This window comes from Salvelinus alpinus, chromosome 27 (assembly GCF_045679555.1).
Source record: "Salvelinus alpinus chromosome 27, SLU_Salpinus.1, whole genome shotgun sequence".
Taxonomy (NCBI): domain Eukaryota; kingdom Metazoa; phylum Chordata; class Actinopteri; order Salmoniformes; family Salmonidae; genus Salvelinus; species Salvelinus alpinus.
In genome coordinates, this window is record NC_092112.1 from 35,461,857 (window position 1) to 35,483,690 (window position 21,834).

The 21,834-nt window shown below is 42.0% G+C and overlaps 1 protein-coding gene across 2 annotated transcripts in view; it reads left to right on the forward strand.

Annotated features, from left to right (window-relative positions):
* Nucleotides 1–21,834, forward strand: part of btbd7 (BTB (POZ) domain containing 7) — a 109,570-nt gene that overhangs the window by 75,206 nt on the left and 12,530 nt on the right. For both annotated transcript variants that reach the window (XM_071370439.1, XM_071370440.1), the window contains exon 4: nt 21,621–21,829. In XM_071370439.1, coding sequence (XP_071226540.1) covers nt 21,621–21,829 — 209 coding nt within the window. The remainder of the gene's footprint in view (nt 1–21,620; nt 21,830–21,834) is intronic.

Sequence of the window (21,834 nt, forward strand, 5' to 3'; positions counted from 1 at the left end):
ATGCCTCGCAGCTAGGGTGTTATCAAACAGGCCTTCTAGTTGAGTCTAGAACAAACGGTCGGATAGACTCATGCTATGATCAATTAAGGCTGGGTGGTACACCATATTTTACGATATACCGGTATTAATGCACGGACTGGTTTGGGTTTTTACTTAAGCAATAAGGCCCGAGGGGGTGTGGTATATGGCAAATATACCATGGCTAAGGGCTGTTCTTATTGCCGACGCAACGCGGAGTGCCTGGATACTGCCCTTAGCCGTGGTATATTAGCCATATACCACAAACCCCTGAGGTGCCTTATTGCTATTATAAACTGGTTACCAATGTAATTAGAGCAGTAAAAATAACTTTTGTCATACCTTTTTACAGTTTACTTTGCTACTAAGGTGATTTCTCTCTCTCTCGCTCTCGCTCTCGCTCTCGCTCTCGCTCTCTCTCTCTCTCTCTCTCTCTCTCTCTCTCTCTCTCTCTCTCTCTCTCTCTCTCTCTCTCTCTCTCTCTCTCTCTCTCTCTCTCTCTCTCTCTCTCTCTCTCTCTCTCTCGCTCTCGCTCTCGCTCTCGCGCTCGCTCATATATATCGCTAGCTAATAAATGTGATGAGTCAGAGCAAATGTAACTAGCTATACAGCCTGATTAATACCAGTGATGGCGTAGACCTAAATCAGCATGTTTGTGCAACAGTGTCTTCTAAATCAAAGAGGAATACGCAAAGCATGAATATGTTAGCTACATGAAGTAGCTAAGCGAGCATTCAATGTAGCCAAAGGTTGACGCTCTGGATAAGAGCGTCAGCTGAATTACTAAAATGTAAATGTGTAGGGTCCCCTAGGAAACACTTATCAACTTTGGTTCGTACCCTGTCACAATAACCCCTCCCTGTCATTTTAATTAATTGTCATTTCAAACCACACTATGCAAAGTGCTCACTATTATATTCTAACTATAGAATTAGAATAATCATTATTTTTCAGTTCACCTAAGTGTTTTGCTCTAAATCGCAAGTCAAATTACAATTGCAACATTTGGTTAAAGATGAGGCCTAGAATGTGTGCCCATATCGTGCAGCCCTACGTGGCAGTGTGGAAAGGATCTCAAGAGTCCAGGAAATGCAGAAATAGCTGATAATAGTTTTTGGTTGTATTGAACAGTATACAACATTCAGAATGGAGAAAGACCCATTGGTATCACTTAGTTTTGGTCATGTAGTTTACATTCTATGTGGACACCACATTATTATCTCATAAAATCATGGGCATTAATATGATGGAGGTGCACCCCCCCCCCCCCCCCCTTTTGCTGCTCTGTGCAGGCCAGTCAAGTTATTCCACACTGATCTCGACAAACCATTTCTGTATGGATCTCTCTTTGTGCACAGGGGCATTGTCATGTTGAAACAGGAAAGGGCCTTCCCCAAACTGTTGCCATAAAGTTGGAAGCACAGAATCGTCTACTATGTCAATCTTAACGCTGTAGTGTTAAGATTTCCCTTCACTGGAACTAAGGGGCCTAGCCTGAACCATGAAAAACAGCCCCAGGCCATTATTCCTCCTCCACCTAACTTTACAGTTGGCACTATGCATTGGGGCAGGTAGCGTTCTCCTGACATCCGACAAACCCAGATTTGTCTGTCGAACTGCCAGATGGTGAAGTATGAGTCATCACTCCAGAGACTGCGTTTCCACTGCTCCGGAGTCCAATAACAACGAGCTTTACACCACTTCAGCTGACGCTTGGGATTGCACATGGTAGTCTTAGGCTTGTGTGTGGCTGCTCCGACATGGAAACCCATTTCATGATGCTCCCGATGAACAGTTCTTGTGCTGATTTTGCTTGCTGCAGTTTGGAACTCTGTAGTGAGTGTTGCAATCGAGGATAGATGCTTTTTACGCGCTTCAGCACTCGCCGGTCCCGTTCTGTGAGCTTGTGTGGCCTACCACTTTGCGGCTGAGCCGTTGTTGCTCCAAGACGTTTCCACTTCACAATAACAGCACTTACATTTGACCGGGGCAGCTCTAGTAGGGCCAAAATTTGGTGAACTGACTTCCGAAGGTGGCATCATGTGACGGTGCCATGTTGAAGGTCACTGAGCTCTTCAGTAAGGCCATTCTACTGCCAATGTTTTTCTATGGCGATTTCATGGCTGTGTGCTCGATTTTATACACCTGTCAGAAACAGGTGTAGCTAAAATAGCCAGATCCACTCATTTGAAGGGGTGTCCATATACTTTTGTGTATATAGTGTATGTGTTGCTACCCTAGGGTCATGCACTACCCATAAAGCATATCTTTAACTTTTATTATTCAAAAACATAAAATACAGTCAAAAATGTAAATATTGTGATATGATATTTTGGCTACATCACCCAGCCCTATGATCAATTCTGTTCTGATTGGAACGTCTGTTTCAAACTCTGTCTTTATACTTATCACCCTTGAAATCCTCACATATTCACATCTCCATCACACACAGTCACAAATGAGTGTGTGTGTGATCTAGATGTGAATATTAAGACCTCTCTTAATCTTTGCTGTTGGATATGTCTCCTCAGGTAACAGGTTATTAGGTTTTTGCTGGGACCAAAGCAGCCCACCCTCGGCTATAGATGAAGTGCTTTCAGCCCAGCCTGCTGCCACAGCCAGCTGCTTTGTCTCAGCCACTCACCCATCACACTGTCTCAATAGTGTGCTAATTCAGTGTCTTTCTATTCCAATTTTGTCTCTGACTCCAGGTGTCTCATTTTGTTGCGCCTTTCACTCATCGTCTCATTGGCGTCTCACAGAGGTAGAATCTGGGCAATTAGACACTGAGTGAGAAAGGGACTCAGACAGAAATAACCCGCGGAGCCACCGTCTCACTCAGCCGCTGTCAAACTGGGTCTCATTGCTGCCTCATTGAGTACCTCACTGTCTGTCTCATTGTTTTGCGCTCTGCATGCTGTCGGCTACATCTCAATGCTGTTTTGCAGCATTTCATTCAGTTTCATCCTTTCACTAGAATCTGGAGTCTCTATAGAGAGATGTCTCACTGGACAGTTCTCCCTAAACCAAAACCTCTATATGCGGTTATTTGTGACTTATGTACAAAGGAATAGTCACCATGAATGGCTTTTCTCTGATGTTAGTTTATAGTAGCTGACTGCACACTACCATTTCACTTCAAAACCGTTATCAAGCTCTTACAGTAACTTCAAATTACATTTAATCTCCCATTCAGCACAAGTGTTTGCTCTCCAGGGTCAGCCTTAGTTGTCATAAAGAGCTTTCGATTTAGTGGTGGCTCATTCAAATGACAAAGTTTTTGCACAGCAAAACCCTGGTGTAGCTTCATGAGGAACATTAGGCAGCTCCCAACTGCACTTTCATATCACCTGGGTAAATGTGCTGCACATGGTTACAAAGAAATGCACAAAAACAAATTGCTCATGATGTAGGCTAATCGTCATAGTCAAAGATGTAAGGTAAGCAAACCTACAGTATTAAGCCCTCCCCCAAAAATCTGTGTGACATTTCAAATGCACCTAATTCCCATGACTTGTTAATAGCAGTTTGCATGTTAACCATGACCATCTGATTTCCAACATAACCAAATGTGTTACATGTGTTAATGACTACACCACCTGTGAGAATGCTATGAAAGACAATAGGTACTAAGGTATAAATTAATTGATGCTTTGAGTATAACACAACTCATGTAAAACTAGTAGTTCACTACTATATCTAAACTGCTTCATTGGTTTCCCAGCTGGCCTGGAAAGCACTGCATGGAGGAGGTCTGGTCAGTCCACGATTTCTCAATGTTGACACCGCTAGACTTCTAAATGTTAATTGGGCACTGGCCATGGGAAGCCAACAAAGTATGACAAAATCACCTTACGCAACATCAAAGTTATTTTTCATGGCTATCACCCAGAAAGCTGTCCATATGGATAAGATCGGATGGTGACACTACTGAAACTGTTGCTTCAAAAAATATAGAATACAGTACCGATGAAGCGAAAGGAACAAAGCAACACAGATGGGCAACAGCGGTGAACTATCTCCATAAGACTGTTAGAGCAAAGGCCCAATCGTATCTGGGAAACACTTCACAGGTTAATCTCTAAAGGGAGCAGAACTTTTTTGAACGAAGCACACCAGTACGCCGACTCCTCTTAGCAGATGGATAATCACCCCCCCCCCACCCCTGGCCATCCATGTTGGAATGAGTCAAGGTGGGGACATTTTAATTCCCAAGTTTGTTGTAGATTATTAGGAACACTGTCCATGCTGAAGCCAGAGCAGACTGTGACATGAAAGACTGGAAGTCAAACTTGAGGAAGTATCAGCTAAAATAAAGGTATCCCATGTTTTTCTTTTACTACTGGATGGACTTCGGTGTTCAATTATAATCGTCTTTGTGTAAGAACTTCCATCTCTGTCTCACTGCCTACACAATCCAGTTGTGGTTACACACATGCGCGCACACACAGACCCATGCAACAAACAAAAAAATAATGCAAACACACACTAAGAAGAATGATTTAGCACCTGCATGCCAAAAGCCTCCCGGACAAAATGGAAGTTGTGACCTCTGAAAAATGGAACCACTGCGTAAGTTTAACACCCGTGTGGCGCCTTGCACGCCTAACAGTTAGATGGGCAGGGATAATTAATGTGTCTGCAGAGCCCAAGCCCAGTTTTTACAAACCGGGGGTAGTCGGCCTCCAATTCACTCAGCACAACGAGGGGAATCATTATTACACTTGTTCAATACACGACGGCGCCAATGTCAGCCTCCTCATCAGAACCTGATGTTCTGGCAAGGAGAGACCTTGTTGTAAAACGGGGGCAAGTCTGTCCCAGTAGGGAGGTTTCTCTCGTACGTCTATCACATCAAACACAAACCACTAATCTTCTATTCCTTTATTGAAGAAAGTGGGAGATTTGGGTTGCTTTAAATGTTTCCTCTTCTCTTGTCTCATCTTAGTTGGAAAGCCCTGATTTTGTTATAACAATGCTGATCGATATCTTATAGTTGTGTAGGCACATTATTTCACCATCAAACGTTCACTTGTTTTCACACATGCTCACTGTAAAGAAGGAGCAATATAAAGAGACTAGAAGTTTGGTTTGTTTGGAGGACATTAGCAGTGCTGAAAATGGATATCCTATCTGCCTGTAATAAATATGCCATTGCATATTTTGCACACATAGTTTAGTGGAAGCCATTTTTAATAGATTCCCCCTTTCACAATTCTGGGCCTCGGTCTGGATGTTGTCCTTCCTGTCTAATCAGGAGACTTATCAGACATGGGACATCAGGGGTCTCATTTATAAATAACTGTTGTATAAATTCCACACCAAATATCTGGGGTGCCATTTCTGAAAATATAGGTTCTTGTAAAAATATTGAGCTTTATTAACTTGGCATACACAATACATATGCATGTTTCCCATTATAAATCCAACCTGCCCAAAAAACGGTATGTGCGTGAACAAGCATTATAACTCCTGGAAAACGCCCTCCGTTCACCTTTTATGGTGACCATAACGCCCTTTTATTTGCCGTATAATTTAGAACTTTTGGAATTTAGTCCACGGCAGTTTCTATAATGACAATTGTATGTTTTTGGAGATGTTTAATTTACCTGTGCTGTATTTGACAAAGGACTGTGACTTTCTGAAAGAAAAAACAATGGCTAATTGTTGTGGACCTGCCAGCAGAATATTTGAATTCTTATTTGAACAATGTTTTACATTTACTTTTCCCCCAACAATAATGCTGGACTGCCTGCAGATTCTGTAGCATTTTATTTATTACAGTAGGCTACTTGCAGTAGTACAAATTCTAATTTACAATGACGGCCTACCATTGCCAAACCATAACCCGGACCATAACCTGCGCCACTCAGGAGCCCCTCGGCAATCTTTTCTGTTCACCTGTTAAATTTGACTGCATGGTACCGTACTGTAGTCCTGTACCGTGCTGTAGAATTGAGTACAACAGGGGTCGCGTTTAGAGTTCAGAAATCTGCATTTTCAAGCCGCAGACCTTCAAAAATCTGTGTTTTTAAACCATTTCACCTGTTTTATATTGAAGGTAAACATTATTTTTATTTTTTTTGCTTCGGTAGAGGGATCAGGGGCATGCAACTATAGTTTTCCTTCACATTAGTGCAACACATTTGGCAGAAAATAGCTTAATTTTCATCAGATGACAACAGAATTGCAATACTATTTGGAGTAAATGAGCTTACAATGAAAAAGCAAGGTATTTTTGCAAAAACAATGCATGGCTATCATATTTCTAATATTTATCACAGAAAGAATGTAGCCAGCTACATTTCCTTATGTTTTGCTTTAAGTTAATCTTGCATTTTATCAGAGAAAAGTTGTCTACACCAAGAAAAGTACAGGATAAAAGTAGCTACACATCAGTGTGCTATTTGCTGTTAGAATGCCTGTTTATGAATTCTTATCCAAGTGGAGAAGTGCAACTGAGGCACAAAATTAGTCTGATGCCGAGCAGAAATTATTTGTTTTATAATATTTTTGTTTTCCCCACTCCAGATACAAACTTATGCATACCAACAACTTAGATGCACACAAACATATACTACCCAGACCCGCATGCTCACACCCCATCCCTAGTGCCTGCATTATTGTTTGCCACGTGGCCTTAAATTGTACCAATTTTAGTTTTTCTCGTTGCCCACGCTATTTCAAGAAGAAATCATTTGATTTTTCCATTGTTATTGATGGCTGATTTGATATATTTCCAAGTTTTTGCATACGTTTTTTTCAAGATGAGTGATAAGGGAAACGTCCAGGTAAACAAATTGCACCAGAGAGAAAAGAAAACAAATACCCTTTGAGGCTCTGAGCAGACTTCCTCTACAGTAGATGCTTATGTTGGTCTCTCTTCATTTCCGTGCTACTGTTTTGGACGAAGCATATTTTCCATTGGCCTACAAACAAAAATGGTGGAAACCCCGGACTGTTCAAAGGTGTCGTCTTCGAAAAATCTACACAACAAGGCCATGCCTCGAATGCAGAAGAACGGGAACAAACTGCACTGTACAAAGAGAGAGTAGGGGGAATTGTCAATTGGAAAACAGGGGAGAATGAATAAATAAACAAGTGGTCTCCTCGGTTGCTGTCTCTTGCCTGAGTTGAGCTCGTGAGGATAACGTTAAGTGGCACCCTTCAGCCGGCCGAGCTGGTGGGTTCAGTAGTGCAAATGAGAAGCAGCGCCGGCGGGCCCAGACGCTGTCACATCGCCACGGAGACACAAAGCAGATACATTTTTTTTTTGCCACACTACCTCCTCGCCGCCTGGGTCCTCGGCACCTTAAAAATGCATTACTTCTCGAGGGAGAGGGGCAGGGAGGGAATCGCCTACTTCCGAGGTTTCCGTTTTTGAATGCATCTTGGCACTCAAAAACATAAAGGCTTGATGCTTTTTAGTGCATGTTAGAATAGTAGAAATGTGATTGTGCATCAGCAGTTTTTCTCTCGTTATGTCAGTCACTGATCACTCAATTAACCCATGTCAGCTAAAATGTTTTAGATTGGTAAGTTAGTCTAGTGGCTAGCTATCTAAACTTAGTAATCATGGTCGAATTACCAGTCGGGGCACGCCTCTGATTCTGTTAGTCTCCCTCAGATATCATATTAAAACCTGCAAACATGTCTCTCCACCCTATGGAAAAATGTGTAGAATGTCAGGAAATTAGCTTTAAAACAGCAAATTTTCCACTCCGCCCCATGGCAAAATTTATAGAATTGCCGCAAACTTGCTTTAAAATGGCAACATGGGGGAAGATGCACAAGTGGGTAGGCAGCCCCGCGTGCAATTGCAGCCTCTCATTAGTTCAGATTGCTTTAGAACAAATGTTTGTTTTGGCATAGGGCCCCAAAATGAGTAAGTGTGAGAACTTGAATAATCCATGAACCCCACCAAACCAGAGTGCTCTCTGGCTTCTCTTAGGGGTTGGGTTGGTGGTGCTGTCAGCAAGAAAAGATTACCAAGATTCAGAACTTGGATTTTACAAGCCTCATCCTTTCCTTCTGGGCAATTTTTACCTTACAAGAAATTTGGATGGAGGTTCATACAGTTTTGTACCCACATTGTAAAGAATGTTAATAATGATGGAGAAGAATCTTTACATTGAAAGGTACACTTCATTTTTCAGGACTCTCCAAAGCTTCAATAATCAAACCATGCATCAGACCTCCTGTGATGATATACCATTGAAAAGAGATGACAGTAGGTGGCCATCCATACTATCATGGTATTGATTACATATCACAACTCTAGCTTCCTTAAGTTACACCCAGCCTCTTATTTCAGTGTTTGTGTGGTTTAAGCTCTGGTTTCCTGAGGGGCGCTATCAGCTAAACTGAGTGCAATGAGACCTTTGTCTCTGATATCCAGATTTGACCTCTGTGTCCTCTCTCCCTCAGGACTATGCTATCTCTCTCGCCCTCCCACCTTTTCCCTTTACCTTAGTTATTCCTCATGTTATCATATCTCCATCTCTTGCCCTTTCCCCCTCTCAAATTAATTTCTCATTCCTGACTTATCTACCTACAGTACACACCCTTATCATTTGTCTACATCAACCTTCTTTTTTTACCTCTCCTCCCTCTGCCCTTGTTTTCTCCTTCTCTGCTCACTTCTCCCCATTACATTTTCCTTTTCCCTGTTCTCTAAAGGTGTTTCCATCAAACCCCCCATCCCTACCTCCCTCTTTTCCCTTGCCTGCCTACAGTATCTCTGGCTCCAGGGTGCAAGTTAGTTAATTAGAGAGCTTCACTTGTTCATGGCCTGATGGATGTATCCATGATTGGGCTTCAACACCTGCTACCTCCACACTTCCAGCCCTCCCCGCACCCTTTCCTCATATTTTCTATGCCCACTTTGCTTTTCCATATGTTTACCAATGTGTAAAATGAGCCCGGTACATCTGTCCTGCTGTATTTTACATGGGATGACCTTGCTGCAGGTCTTCCTTTGTAGAGAATTTCATATTGGTGTCAAGGGGAGGGATTGAACAAGTGCCTCATTGTGAACCAGGACAGTGTTGCTGTAGGTAGGAGACATTAGTTATCACTTAGATGAACAGATATTTTTTATTTTCATTGAAACTATTTACATACTCTCATAAGGTGAGAGTATATTTGACCCCATGGTTTTTGAATAATATTTTGGTTTTCAAATTCTATCTACCAGTGACCAGTCATTTTTGATGAAAGGGGGAAACAAGAAGATAACCCCCCCCCCCCCCCCCCTACTGTGTTGAACTAATGTGAGCAGGGACTGTTGCCCTATTCTCACTACGAGAGAGTGCCTGAAACAATACCCTCGGCTAGACCTTATACTGTAATCTAAACTTGCGAACTGGTCACGTCTCGAACGCTACCTCCGGAGGTCGCGGCGAGCCTTCCTCGAGTCACCAATCTCCCAGCCGTCAGATGTAAACAGAATTATCTTGTGTAGCCAAATGCTCCTACAGTAAAGATCTTAATAGCAGTGCAATGTTTTTGTCACTCTGAATTAAGCTAACGTCTTAAGGCGCCTTTTGCTTAACTACAGTGGGGAGAACAAGTATTTGATACACTGCCGATTTTGCAGGTTTTCCTACTTACAAAGCATGTAGAGGTCTGTAATTTTTATCATAGGTACACTTCAACTGTGAGAGACGGAATCTAAAACAAAAATCTAGAAAATCACATTGTATGATTTTTAAGTAATTAATTTGCATTTTATTGCAAGACATAAGTATTTGATCACCTTCCAACCAGTAAGAATTCCGGCTCTCACAGACCTGTTAGTTTTTTTTTAATAAGCCCTCCTGTTCTCCACTCATTACCTGTATTAACTGCACCTGTTTGAACTCGTTACCTGTATAAAAGACACCTGTCCACACACTCAATCAAACAGACTCCAACCTCTCCACAATGGCCAAGACCAGAGAGCTGTGTAAGGACATCAGGGATAAAATTGTAGACCTGCACAAGGCTGGGATGGGCTACAGGACAATAAGCAAGCAGCTTGGTGAGAAGGCAACAACTGTTGGCGCAATTATTAGAAAATGGAAGAAGTTCAAGATGACGGTCAATCATCCTCGGTCTGGGGCTCCATGCAAGATCTCACCTCGTGGGGCATCAATGATCATGAGGAAGGTGAGGGATCAGCCCAGAACTACACGGCAGGACCTGGTCAATGACCTGAAGAGAGCTGGGACCACAGTCTCAAAGAAAACCATTAGTAACACACTATGCCGTCATGGATTAAAATACTGCAGCGCACGCAAGGTCCCCCTGCTCAAGCCAGGGCATGTCCAGGCCCGTCTGAAGTTTGCCAATGACCATCTGAATGATCCAGAGGAAGAATGGGAGAAGGTCATGTGGTCTGATGAGACAAAAATTGAGCTTTTTGGTCTAAACTCCACTCGACGTGTTTGGAGGAAGAAGAAGGATGAGTACAACCCCAAGAACACCATCCCAACCGTGAAGCATGGAGGTGGAAACATCATTCTTTGGGGATGCTTTTCTGCAAAGGGGACAGGACGACTGCACCGTATTGAGGGGAGGATGGATGGGGCCATGTATCGCGAGATCTTGGCCAACAACCTCCTTCCCTCAGTAAGAGCATTGAAGATGGGTCGTGGCTGGGTCTTCCAGCATGACAACGACCCGAAACACACAGCCAGGGAAACTAAGGAGTGGCTCCGTAAGAAGCATCTCAAGGTCCTGGAGTGGCCTAGCCAGTCTCCAGACCTGAACCCAATAGAAAATCTTTGGAGTGCGCTGAAAGTCCGTATTGCCCAGCGACAGCCCCGAAACCTGAAGGATCTGGAGAAGGTCTGTATGGAGGAGTGGGACAAAATCCCTGCTGCAGTGTGTGCAAACCTGGTAAAGAACTCCAGGAAACGTATGATCTCTGTAATTGCAAACAAAGGTTTCTGTACCAAATATTAAGTTCTGCTTTTCTGATGTATCAAATACTTATGTCATGCAATAAAATGCAAATTAAATACTTAAAAATCATACAATGTGATTTTCTGGATTTTCGTTTTAGATTCCGTCTCTCACAGTTGAAGTGTACCTATGATAAATATTACAGACCTCTACATGCTTTGTAAGTAGGAAAACCTGCAAAATCGGCAGTGTATCAAATACTTGTTCTCCCCACTGTATATCCCTTGTAATGATTTGCGTTATAGGATAAAACAAGGCCTGGTTTGTTTTGCAATAATTCGCTTAAATTGTAATATAATCCAGATGGCTGGTTTAGCTAACGTTAGCTGGCAATGTTAATTATGTGACGCATAGCCTACATTATTTGTTTAGCTTGCAACCTGGCTCTGTATAATGCAGATTATACTGTATAACGTTTATGCACTTCTGTATTTGAGAACTGTAGCTAATAGTTTTTGATAGCTAGGCTTGGTGGTAGGGGTAGGGCTGTTACGGTGACCATATTACCGCCATACCGGCAATCAAGAGTCATGACCGCAGTCAAATTCCAGGCTTTTGGGCTTCTCCAAAACTGCACTGTTATGCCACTAATGGTCATTAGTAGCCTACCAAACTTGCTAACCGCCAGTCGCTAATGGCCCGCTACTCTGTGTTATATTGTCCCTCTAATCACTTTGACATCAATGCAAATGATGTCAGAGTGTTCTGACAGGTGCATGATAATGGCCCATTCTAAATCAAAACAAATGTCACACATATGGTGCATTCAGAAAGTATTCAGACCCCATGACTTTTTCCACATTTTGTTACATTACAGCCTTATTCTAAAATTGATTTAATATATATATATATATTTGTTGAAAAACTCGTTTTTCAACAATGCCAAAACTATAGTTTGTTAACAATAAATTTGTGTAAAGTCGGTTAGGGAATTTACTTTGTGCTTGACACAAGTCATTTTTCAAAAAATAGTTTACAGACAGATTATTTTACTTATAATTAACTGTATCACAATTCCAGTGGGTCAGAAGTTTACATACACTAAGTTGACTGTGCCTTTAAATAGCTTAGAAAATTCCAGAAAATGATGTCATGGCGTCAGAAACTTCTGATAGGCTAATTGACATAATTTGAGTCAATTGGAGGTGTACCTGTGGATGTATTTCAATGCCTACCTTCAAACGCAGTGCCTCTGCTTGACATGGGAAAATCTAAAGAAATCAGCCAAGACCTCAGAAAACAAATTGTAGACCTCCACAAGTCTGTTTCATCCTTGGGAGCAATTTCCAAACGCCTGAAGGTACCACGTTCATCTGTACAAACAATAGTATGCAAGTATAAACACCATGGGACCACACAGCCGTCATACCGCTCAGGAAGGAGACGCGTTCTGTCTCCTAGAGATGAACGTACTTTGGTGTGAAAAGTGCAAATCAATCCCAGCACAACAGCAAAGGACCTTGTGAAGATGCTGGAGGAAACAGGTACAAAAGTATCTATATCCACAGTAAAATGAGTCCGATATCGACATAACCTGAAAGGCCGCTCAGCAAGGAAGAAGCCACTGCTCCAAACCGCCATAAAAAAGCCAGACTATGGTTTGCAACTGCACATGGGAACAAAGATCATACTTTTTGGAGAAATGTCCTCTGGTCTGATGAAACAAAAATAGAACTGTTTGGCCATAATGACCATTTGTTATGTTTGGATGAAAAAGGGGGAGGCTTGCAAGCCGAAGAACACTATACCAACCGCGAAGCACGGGGTGGCAGCATCATGTTGTGGGGGTGCTTTGCTGCAGGAGGGACTGGTGCACTTCACAAAATAGATGGCATCATGAGGTAGAAACTTTTGTGGATGTATTGAAGCAACATCTCAAGACATCAGTCAGGAAGTTAAAGCTTGATCGCAAATGCATCTTCCAAATGGACAATGACCCCAAGCATACTTCCAAAGTTAAGGACAACAAAGTCAAGGTATTGGAGTGGCCATCGCAAAGCCCTGACCTCAATCCTATAGAACATTTGTGGGCAGAACTGAAAAAGCGTGTGTGAGCAAGGAAGCCTACAAACCTGACTCAGTTACACCAGCTCTGTCAGGAGGAATGGGGCAAAATTCACCCAACTTGTTGTGGGAAGCTTGCTACTATATACTAATTGAGTGTATGTAAACTTCTGACCCACTGGGAATATGATGAAAGAAATAAAAGCTGAAATGAATCATTCTCTACTATTATTCTGACATTTCATATTCTTAAAATAAAGTGGTGATCCTAACTGACCGAAGACAGGGAATTTTTACTAGGATTAAATGTCAGTAATTGTGAAAAACTGAGTTTAAATGTATTTGGCTGAGGTGTATGTAACTTCCGACTTCAACTGTATATCAATCTACACACAATACCCCACAATGACTGAGCAAAAACAGTTTTTTAGACATTTTTGCAAATGTATTAAAATAAAATAAATATATAACATTTGCTTAAGTATTCATACCCTTTACTCTAACTCAGATCCTCTCAAGCTCTGTCAGATTGGTTGGGGAGCATCGCTGCACATCTTTTTTCAGGACTCTCCAGAGATGTTGGATTGGGTTCAAGTCCAGGCTCTGGCTGGGCCACTCAAGGACATTGAGACTGGTCCCTAAGCCACTCCTGTGTTGTCTTGGCTGTGTGCTTAGGGTCGTTGACATGTTGGGAGGGGAACCTTCACCCTAGTCTGAGGTCCTGAGTGTTCTGGAGCAGGTTTTCATCAAGGTTATTTCTGTACTTTGCTCCATTCATCTTTCCCTCAATCCTGACTAGTCTCCCTGCTGCGGAAAAGCATCCACACAGCATGATGCTGCCACCATGCTCCAACGTAGGGATGGTGCCAGGTTTCCACCAGACGTGACGCTTGCCATTCAAGCCAAATAATTCAATCTTGGTTTCATCAGACCAGAGAATCTTGTTTCTCATGCTCTGAGTGTCCTTTAGGTGCCTTTAGACAAGCTCCTAGCGTGCTGTCATCTGCCTCTTAATGAGGAGTGGCTTCCGTCTGGCCAATCTACCATAAAGGCCTGATTGGTGGGGTGCTGCAGAGATGGTTGTCCTTCAGGAAGGTTCTCCCATCTCCACAGAGGAACTCTAGAGCTCTGTCAGCGTGTCTATTGGTTTCTTGGTCACCTCCCTGACCAAGGCCCTTCTCCCACGATTGCTCTGTTTGGCCGGGCGGCCAGCTCTAGGAAGAGTCTTGTTGGTTCCAAACTTCTTCCATTTAAGAATGATGGATGCCACTGTGTTCTAGGGAACCTTAATTGCTGCAGACATTGTTACCCTTCCCCAGATCTGTGCCTCGACACAATCCTGTCTCGGAGCTGTACGGACAATTCCTTTGACCTCATGGCTTGTTTTTTGCTTTGACATGCACTCTCAACTGTGGGACCTTATATACAGTGGTTGCTCCACTAAAAGTTTTGTGATTATGCTGCAGGACTTAGAGGTAATTTGTGGTTTAGTACGGTACCCTGCATCACCACTTCATTGCTCCACACCAGCGTAAGGGGGAGTTAGAGCACTGATTATGCTTTTTGGTCCTACTGTGTCTCTCACTGACAATGAATGGGCGACATAAACCTAAATAGAAACTAATATTTGTGCACAACTTCAGTATTTCTTACTAAAACTGTTGTTACACTAAGGTTTTTTTTGTTAGGTTTGTTTTGCTCTTACTGTAATACTGTAGGTCACTCCCGACCGGTCACGTTATGCAGCACCTGAGTGGCACCTGCAGCACACTGCATAGCAGTACAAGCTGTGTTGCTACAGATGCTGGTTCAATACCTGTGCCGCCCTCGACTGGGAGACCCATGAGATGATTGTAGGTTTTTGGTTTCTCTCCCTCCTAAAAATTGAAATAAATAATTCTAAATAACAAACTGGCTTTATTGACAAATTAGTAACAATTTAAAGGATGGCCTTTTTCTCGCTCATTTTACTTTATTTGAAAACAAAATCACCAAAATATTGTTATTTTTTTAAACAAAGTGATTAGTATTTATTTAGAATTATATAAAAGCCTGTTGGATATTCTCACAGATATATTATTAACCCTGTTATTAGCAGGACAACATATATTGGTCATGGCTCCCGAGTGGCGCACAATGGGATTGCTTTGCAGTTATCCAGCTGTATCCAAAGAAAGAGCGCAAGGTTCAAGGCACAAGAGCAGGGGGCACGGTATGGGCCGCAGAGCCACGCACAGAAGACCGACCTAGCCCATGGGGAAGGGAGGAGGAGGAAGGGGAAGAGGGGAGGACCCCACCCAGCCACACTGGTAACACTTTAAAGGTCATTGCACTAATAATGGCGCTGACTAGGGAAACGTTCCCGCTGTTCTTTGTGCCAGTCTGTACGTTCAAACTAAAACAATGTAACTAATAATGGCATTTTATGCTTTCGTTAATAAAATAATGATAAAAATACTCTTTCAAAATGCCAATGTTTATTTAGTTAAGGATCCATAACGAATTACTATGGGAATAAATATCACTGAATTACAGAAATATCCTCTATGTAATTATTGGCGGAGAATCACGTCATATTTTCCGATATACTGTAGGCCTACCGTAGGCGACATGAGTCTCACTAGTGAGTAATGCGGTGTAGGTCTTCATTTATTGAAAGAGCATATTGAAGTTAGAAGCAATAGCATTTGAAGCAAAAGCCTACAACTATTTTAGCACTATTTCACGCTGCTCTGAGACAAGCATGTGGACTCTTTATAAATCAATTTTATAAAGAGATTTTTATTTTCACTGAATCTCCGTTTGGGTATTGGTTAGATTACAATTATGGTGTAGAAATGTTATGCTCTTAGTGTAACCTTTATTTAACTAGACAAGTCAGTTAAGAAGAAATTCTTATTTACAAGGACAGCCTACTCCTTCCTCATCATCAGGGAATTGAACCCCGGTCTCCCACGTGCCCGTACGACACGGGGATTCTTTAGCTAAATAGCCCAATACTGTACTCCCGAGCGTCACGTTGTACAGCGCCATATTTTCCATTCCATCCTAACGGAAACCGAGGGTTTTTCATTTTTTCTTGGAATAGAAACACCATAATATTAATCAAATTAATTAAGCAAGTACCAGTCAAGTTTGGACATACCTACTCATATCAGGGTTTTTCTTTATTTTTTTCTATTTTTTTTTTTTTTTACATTGTACAATAATAGTGAAGACATCCCAACTATGAAATAACAGACATGGAATCAGTTAAGAACAAATTCTTATTTACCTACTCCTTCCTCCCCGTCAGGGAATTGAACCCCGGTCTCCCGCGTGCCTACATTCTCTAGTACAGCCACTATTGGAGGCTATCAAATGCTTCTCAAAGATGCCCTCTGGTGGTCAAAACTAGCTCTAACTAGCATTAATGGTACCAGTGGTTCACACTTAGCGTTCCATAGAATTCTAGCGTGCCATAGAATTCTGCGGCACCATGCAAGCTGTGCCGCAGTACGCTGCAACTTTTAAAGGACGAACCACTGTAGACAGGTGTGTGCCTTTCCAAATCTTGTCCAATCAATTTAATTTACCACAGGTGGACTCGAGTCAAGTTCTAGAAACTTCTGAAGGATGATCAGTGGAAACAGGATGCACCTGAGCTCAATTTTGAGTCTCATAGCAAAGGGTCTGAATACTTATGTAAATAAGGTATTTTTGTTTATTTTTAATACATTTGCACAAAAAAATAAAATGTTTTGCTTTGTCACTATGGGGTATTGTGTGTAGATTGATGAGGAAATCAATTGAATCCATTCTAGAATAAGTTAATAACAAAATGTGGAAACTCAAGGGGTCTGAATACTTTCAAATGCACTGTACACTACATGACCAAAAGTATGTGGACACCTGTTCGTTGAATACCTCATTCCAATGTCATGGGCATTAATATGGAGTTGGTCTCCCCTTTGCTGCTGTGACAGCTTCCACACTTCTGGGAAAGCTTTTCACTAGATGTTGGAACACTGCTGTGGGGCCTTTCTTCAATTCAGCCACAAGCATTAGAGAGGTCGGGTACTGATATTGGGCGATTAGGCCTGGCTCCCAGTCGGTGTTCCAATTCATCCCAAAGGTTGTCGATGGGGTTAAGGTCAGGGCTCTATGTAGGCCAGTCAAGTTATTACACACCGTTCTCGACAAACCATTTCTGTATTTGTCCTCGCTTTGTGAACGGGGGCATTGTCATGCTTAAACAGGAAAACTGTTGCCACAAAGTTGGAAGTGCAGAATCATCTAGAATGTCATTGTATGCTGTAGCGTTAAGATTTCCCTCCACTGGAACTAAGGGGCCTAGCCCAAACCATGGGAAACAGCCCCAGACCATTATTCCTCCTTCACCAAACTTTATAGTTGGCACTATGCATTCGGGCAGGTAGCGTTGGTCTGGCATCTGCCAAACCCATATTTGTCCATCGGACTGCCAGATGGTTTCCACTGCTCCAGATTCCAATGGCGGCGAGCTTTACAACAGTCCAGCTGACGCTTGGCATTGAGCATGGTGATCTTAGGCTTGTGCTGCTGCTCGGCAATGGAAACCCATTTCATGAAGCTCCCGACCAAGAGTTATTCTGCTGACGTTGCTACCAGGGGTAGTTTGGAACTAGATAGTGAGTGTTGAAACTTAGGATGGTCCCGTTCTGTGATCTTGTGTGGCTTACCCCTTCACAGCTGAGCCGTTGTTGCTCCTAGATGTTTCCACTTCAAAATAACAGTACTTACTGTTGACTGGGGCAGCTTTAGCAGGTCTATATTAGTAGGCTATATGTATAGACCAGGTTAAGTTGAGAATAGTCTGATGGGTGAGAATGTTATCAAGCGCTTGTCAAATTGTGAATGAGAGACTGAAGTGTGTGCAGCCTGCACAAGAATCTCAGCAGAGCATGCCATTCATGCAGGTTTTTCTAATTATCGTTAGTCACATCATGCAGCCTTAGTCTATATGTTTTGAGTTCTAATACATTCTAAGGTTTGTATCACAACGAAAGTTGCATAAATAACTCAAAATTAAGGATATAGGAGGACCTGTTTCAAATTATCATTTTGTTTACCACTCAACACAGAATAGCCGCAGTTGTCATTTTGTGAAAAATTTTGTGAAAAAATGAAAACCTTCTTGCCTTGTGATTGAAAAAAGTTTTCCCGGGAAGTTATGAATGTTTCAACACATGTCAGTGTTGACGCTTTGAGCTTGGATAATAAGGGTAGGATACACCGTTTTGGCTCTATCAACAGCTGTTATAAATCTGGAATACACAGCTTGAAGTGAGACCAGTTCATTTGCTCCGTCATGCTGATGAAAACGAAGGAGTGAACATAATGGTATTAACAGCATATGTGTTCTACACGCCTGTGAGGTGTGTGTGTGTGTCTGTCTAAGAGACAGGGAGACTTCTTGTGCGAGTCACTATCAGACCCCATCGCGTATCTTTCCTTCTAATCTCTACCTTGAAATCAGGCTGTAGTCACAGTTCAGTTGGTTGATGCCCGCAATAATCTTTTGGTACATCTTCAATTCCTATCATAAACACTGCAGGGGCCAGGGGTGTTGCTGCTGCTTCACATTTCAGGCCTCAGTTTCTGGTGAGCAAAAGGTGTTTTCAAGGCCATGGAGCCATTTTCAAATGGAGAAAACAAAACCGGTAACTATCACTGAAATTTCTTGTCGATGGTGAAGAAATATTTTTTTTCCAAATGTGAATAGTTGGTGTATACAGTACATGTAGTATTTTTGTGAAGTCCTGGCTGCACAATGATTTTCCATACTGGGACAATTAAGATATGGAATTGAAGACTTCTCAGGTCCAATTGTTCCAGGTCATCTGAAATCATCTATAATCAAACAATACACAGGCTCTTCACTGCTGAAATACTCCGTTTGAAGTTGGATGGACTGGACAACAAGCTACTGTATTAGAAACCCAAGCTAGCGCTCCTCATCCACAGCCCTCCTCAGGAGAGCAGAGAAGCGTAAGCCAGGTTTCTGTGGTGCGCTCCACAACCCCATCACTAAAGTGACATTTTCATTTAGTTCTCTGATATCAGCAATATGGCTTAGCGTTTTACTGCCTCAACGCCACATTCTCTCGTTGCTCCCCCGTCCCTTTATAAACAAAGAAAGAGCTAAATAAAAACTCTCCAACATCATTTATTTGTTTTACAGTTGTGTGATTTTTTTTCTTCTGGCCTGCAGTGATATATGACAAGAGTAAAGTTTAAGTATTGATCCAGCAGCCATGATAGTAGTGGGCGTCTGTTTTGGAGAGGAGTGGGAGAAAAATACTGATTTACGTTTTTAAGAATAGAGCCACAAGCTTGTTTAGGAATGATTTTCAGTGTAAAAAACTGGTAATGTACAGTTGCTCTTTAGTTAAGGAATGATATAGAAAATCGGTGACATTTCTTAGGGTAACATTTAAGGAGTTGCAAAGTACTGATACTTTAATTAACCTTATAGGAACTTTGTGTAACTTAAGAGGGCTAATAATGCAATGTATCAGGCAGCAGTGGACCTGCACTGGATCATTCCATTAATATCTCAGTAATTTTGCTGTGGGTCCTTTACCACAGACGCCTAACAAGAAGTAGGGCGTTCACTCACTGCTCTAGAATGTAGTGAAATACCGGTAAATTCAAGAGGGTGCTACTAAATTGTCTAAACATAGCCTAAAGAAACTGTCATTATTATTCACACAATTTATTATTAGATTGTTCTCTACAATATTATAACCTTAATATGCTTGTACTTAACAGTATTACATAAGAACGTTAGTTTGTTGTGACCGTTGTTCATTTTTACTGCACAGCTTGGTTGTATCTCTTCCATGTTTCTGCGTTGGGAGGTGGTAACATTTGGAGACGTTTTTGTGCTTTGGACCAATCAAAATAAACTTGATACCATCTCCATATCCGTGGCTTTCTATTCCTCCAAGCCCGGTCAATCAACATTGACAAGGGCTGTTTCTATGGTGATTTAAGGGGGGGTTCTTGTTTTTTCTCATCTTATTCAACTGTTACTATGCACCCGCAAAAAAAGATAGCTCAGATGTGCGAATGCCTTTTTGAATGTTGATTTAAAGGGAAAAACTCAGAAATACACCATCTCTATTGAATTAACATATTTTCATAAACATTTAATGAAATCTATTTATGGGTGAACACCCTACAATAAGTGCTAGGAGCACACTAGAAACTCTAGAGCAAGTTTGTGGAACGGCAAAGAGCGCTGACCTTGCATGACTTATGTCATACCCAGCCTCGGGGCCAGCTCGCTGAGCTGACATTTAAGAACAGTGCGGTCCCACCACATCAGCAACACCAGAGTGCACAGCCACGAGCGTGTCAGCAGCCGAACAGGTTGTGTCCAAGTCTACAGACTAAGCTAATAAGACCAGCACGTTTGCATGATCAACTAGCATTTGCGCTGACGCACCGCAGGACCTAGTCACCAAGGAGACATGCTAGTTTGCTAATCTCCACCACAGATCTCAGTAGGACTGTCATACATATTTTTAGCAACAGTGAACATTAGACTAATGGTTCAATTTGCTTAAATAGCATACAGCTCTGAGCAACCTCCTAGATCACCAAGAAGTCAGTTGATGTGTGACTGATTTGTTGTGTCCTATGCATGCCACAGAGCTTTATGAGCTCTGTCAGTCTCTGAAATGATGTGTGACGCATGGCTCAATGTGTGTAACACCTTAGATGTTGACAGAAAATGGTCTGGGTTGTGTTCATTTGGCACCTGATGGAACAAAACAAACTGGAACAGGGAGGGACTATCTTGACTTGTCCAATAAGAAACACACACTTTCACTTTCCATTGCAAATCGTTTTAAAATGTTTTCTGTAGCGTGTCATTGTCTGTTTTTATTTTATTTACGGTGTTAGATGAACTGCAAAAATTACTTGTATACACACCCGTACGTACACTTTGACACAAAGGTTACTAAACAAAGTCAGGGTGGAAAGAGAGATGAGGGATGGTGTTGGAGAGGAAAAAATAAGACTTTCGTGAGCTAACACCCTTCCTAGCTCTGACTTTGTTGAAAGCGGTTGGTTGAAAGGTGGTTGTCCCACCTAGCTATCTTAAGATGAATGCACTAACTGCTAATAAGAGCTTCTGCTAAATCACTAAAATGTAAACATTGATTTTTGAGAACTAGTAACTTTCAGATTATATTCTGAGATTGATTGATTGCTTTGTGTGTGGAACACTACTACCCTACAGCAGTGTGTGCAATCGAGTGAATTATTAATTGATCCCCACTGTACTATTTAATTCTTCTCAGATATACATTCCTATCAATATTTATAATGTCGTTAGTATGCGTATGTATTTTTGGTCCCACTGTAACTCAATTCCTCTTTCTTTCTCTCACTCTCGTGCTAACATTTGCAGTACTCAAGGTCTATGTTATATATGACAGTTGCATCCTTGGCTTTAGACTTTGCATTACATTCAATTCAGTTACCAGATGATTTTATTCAGTTCAGGGACAGTGAAGTGTAGTACTAAGATATTGCAGTCATGGAAAGCAAAACCTTAAAAATGTTAACATTTTTGCTCTTTTATGTCCTCATAAACCCACCTGTCCTTTTGTCTCCAGGTTGCGAGGACATTGTGGTGGAGAGCATCTCTCTGGACACGGTGGTAACCATCCTGAAGTGGAGCTCGCAGCCCTACGGCTCAAAGTGGGTCCACCGGCAGGCCATGCACTTCCTGTGTGAGGAGTTCAGCCAGGTCATGACCTCTGACGTGCTCTACGAACTGGGCAAGGAACACCTGGTGGCTGCCATCCAGTCAGACTATTTGCAGGTGAG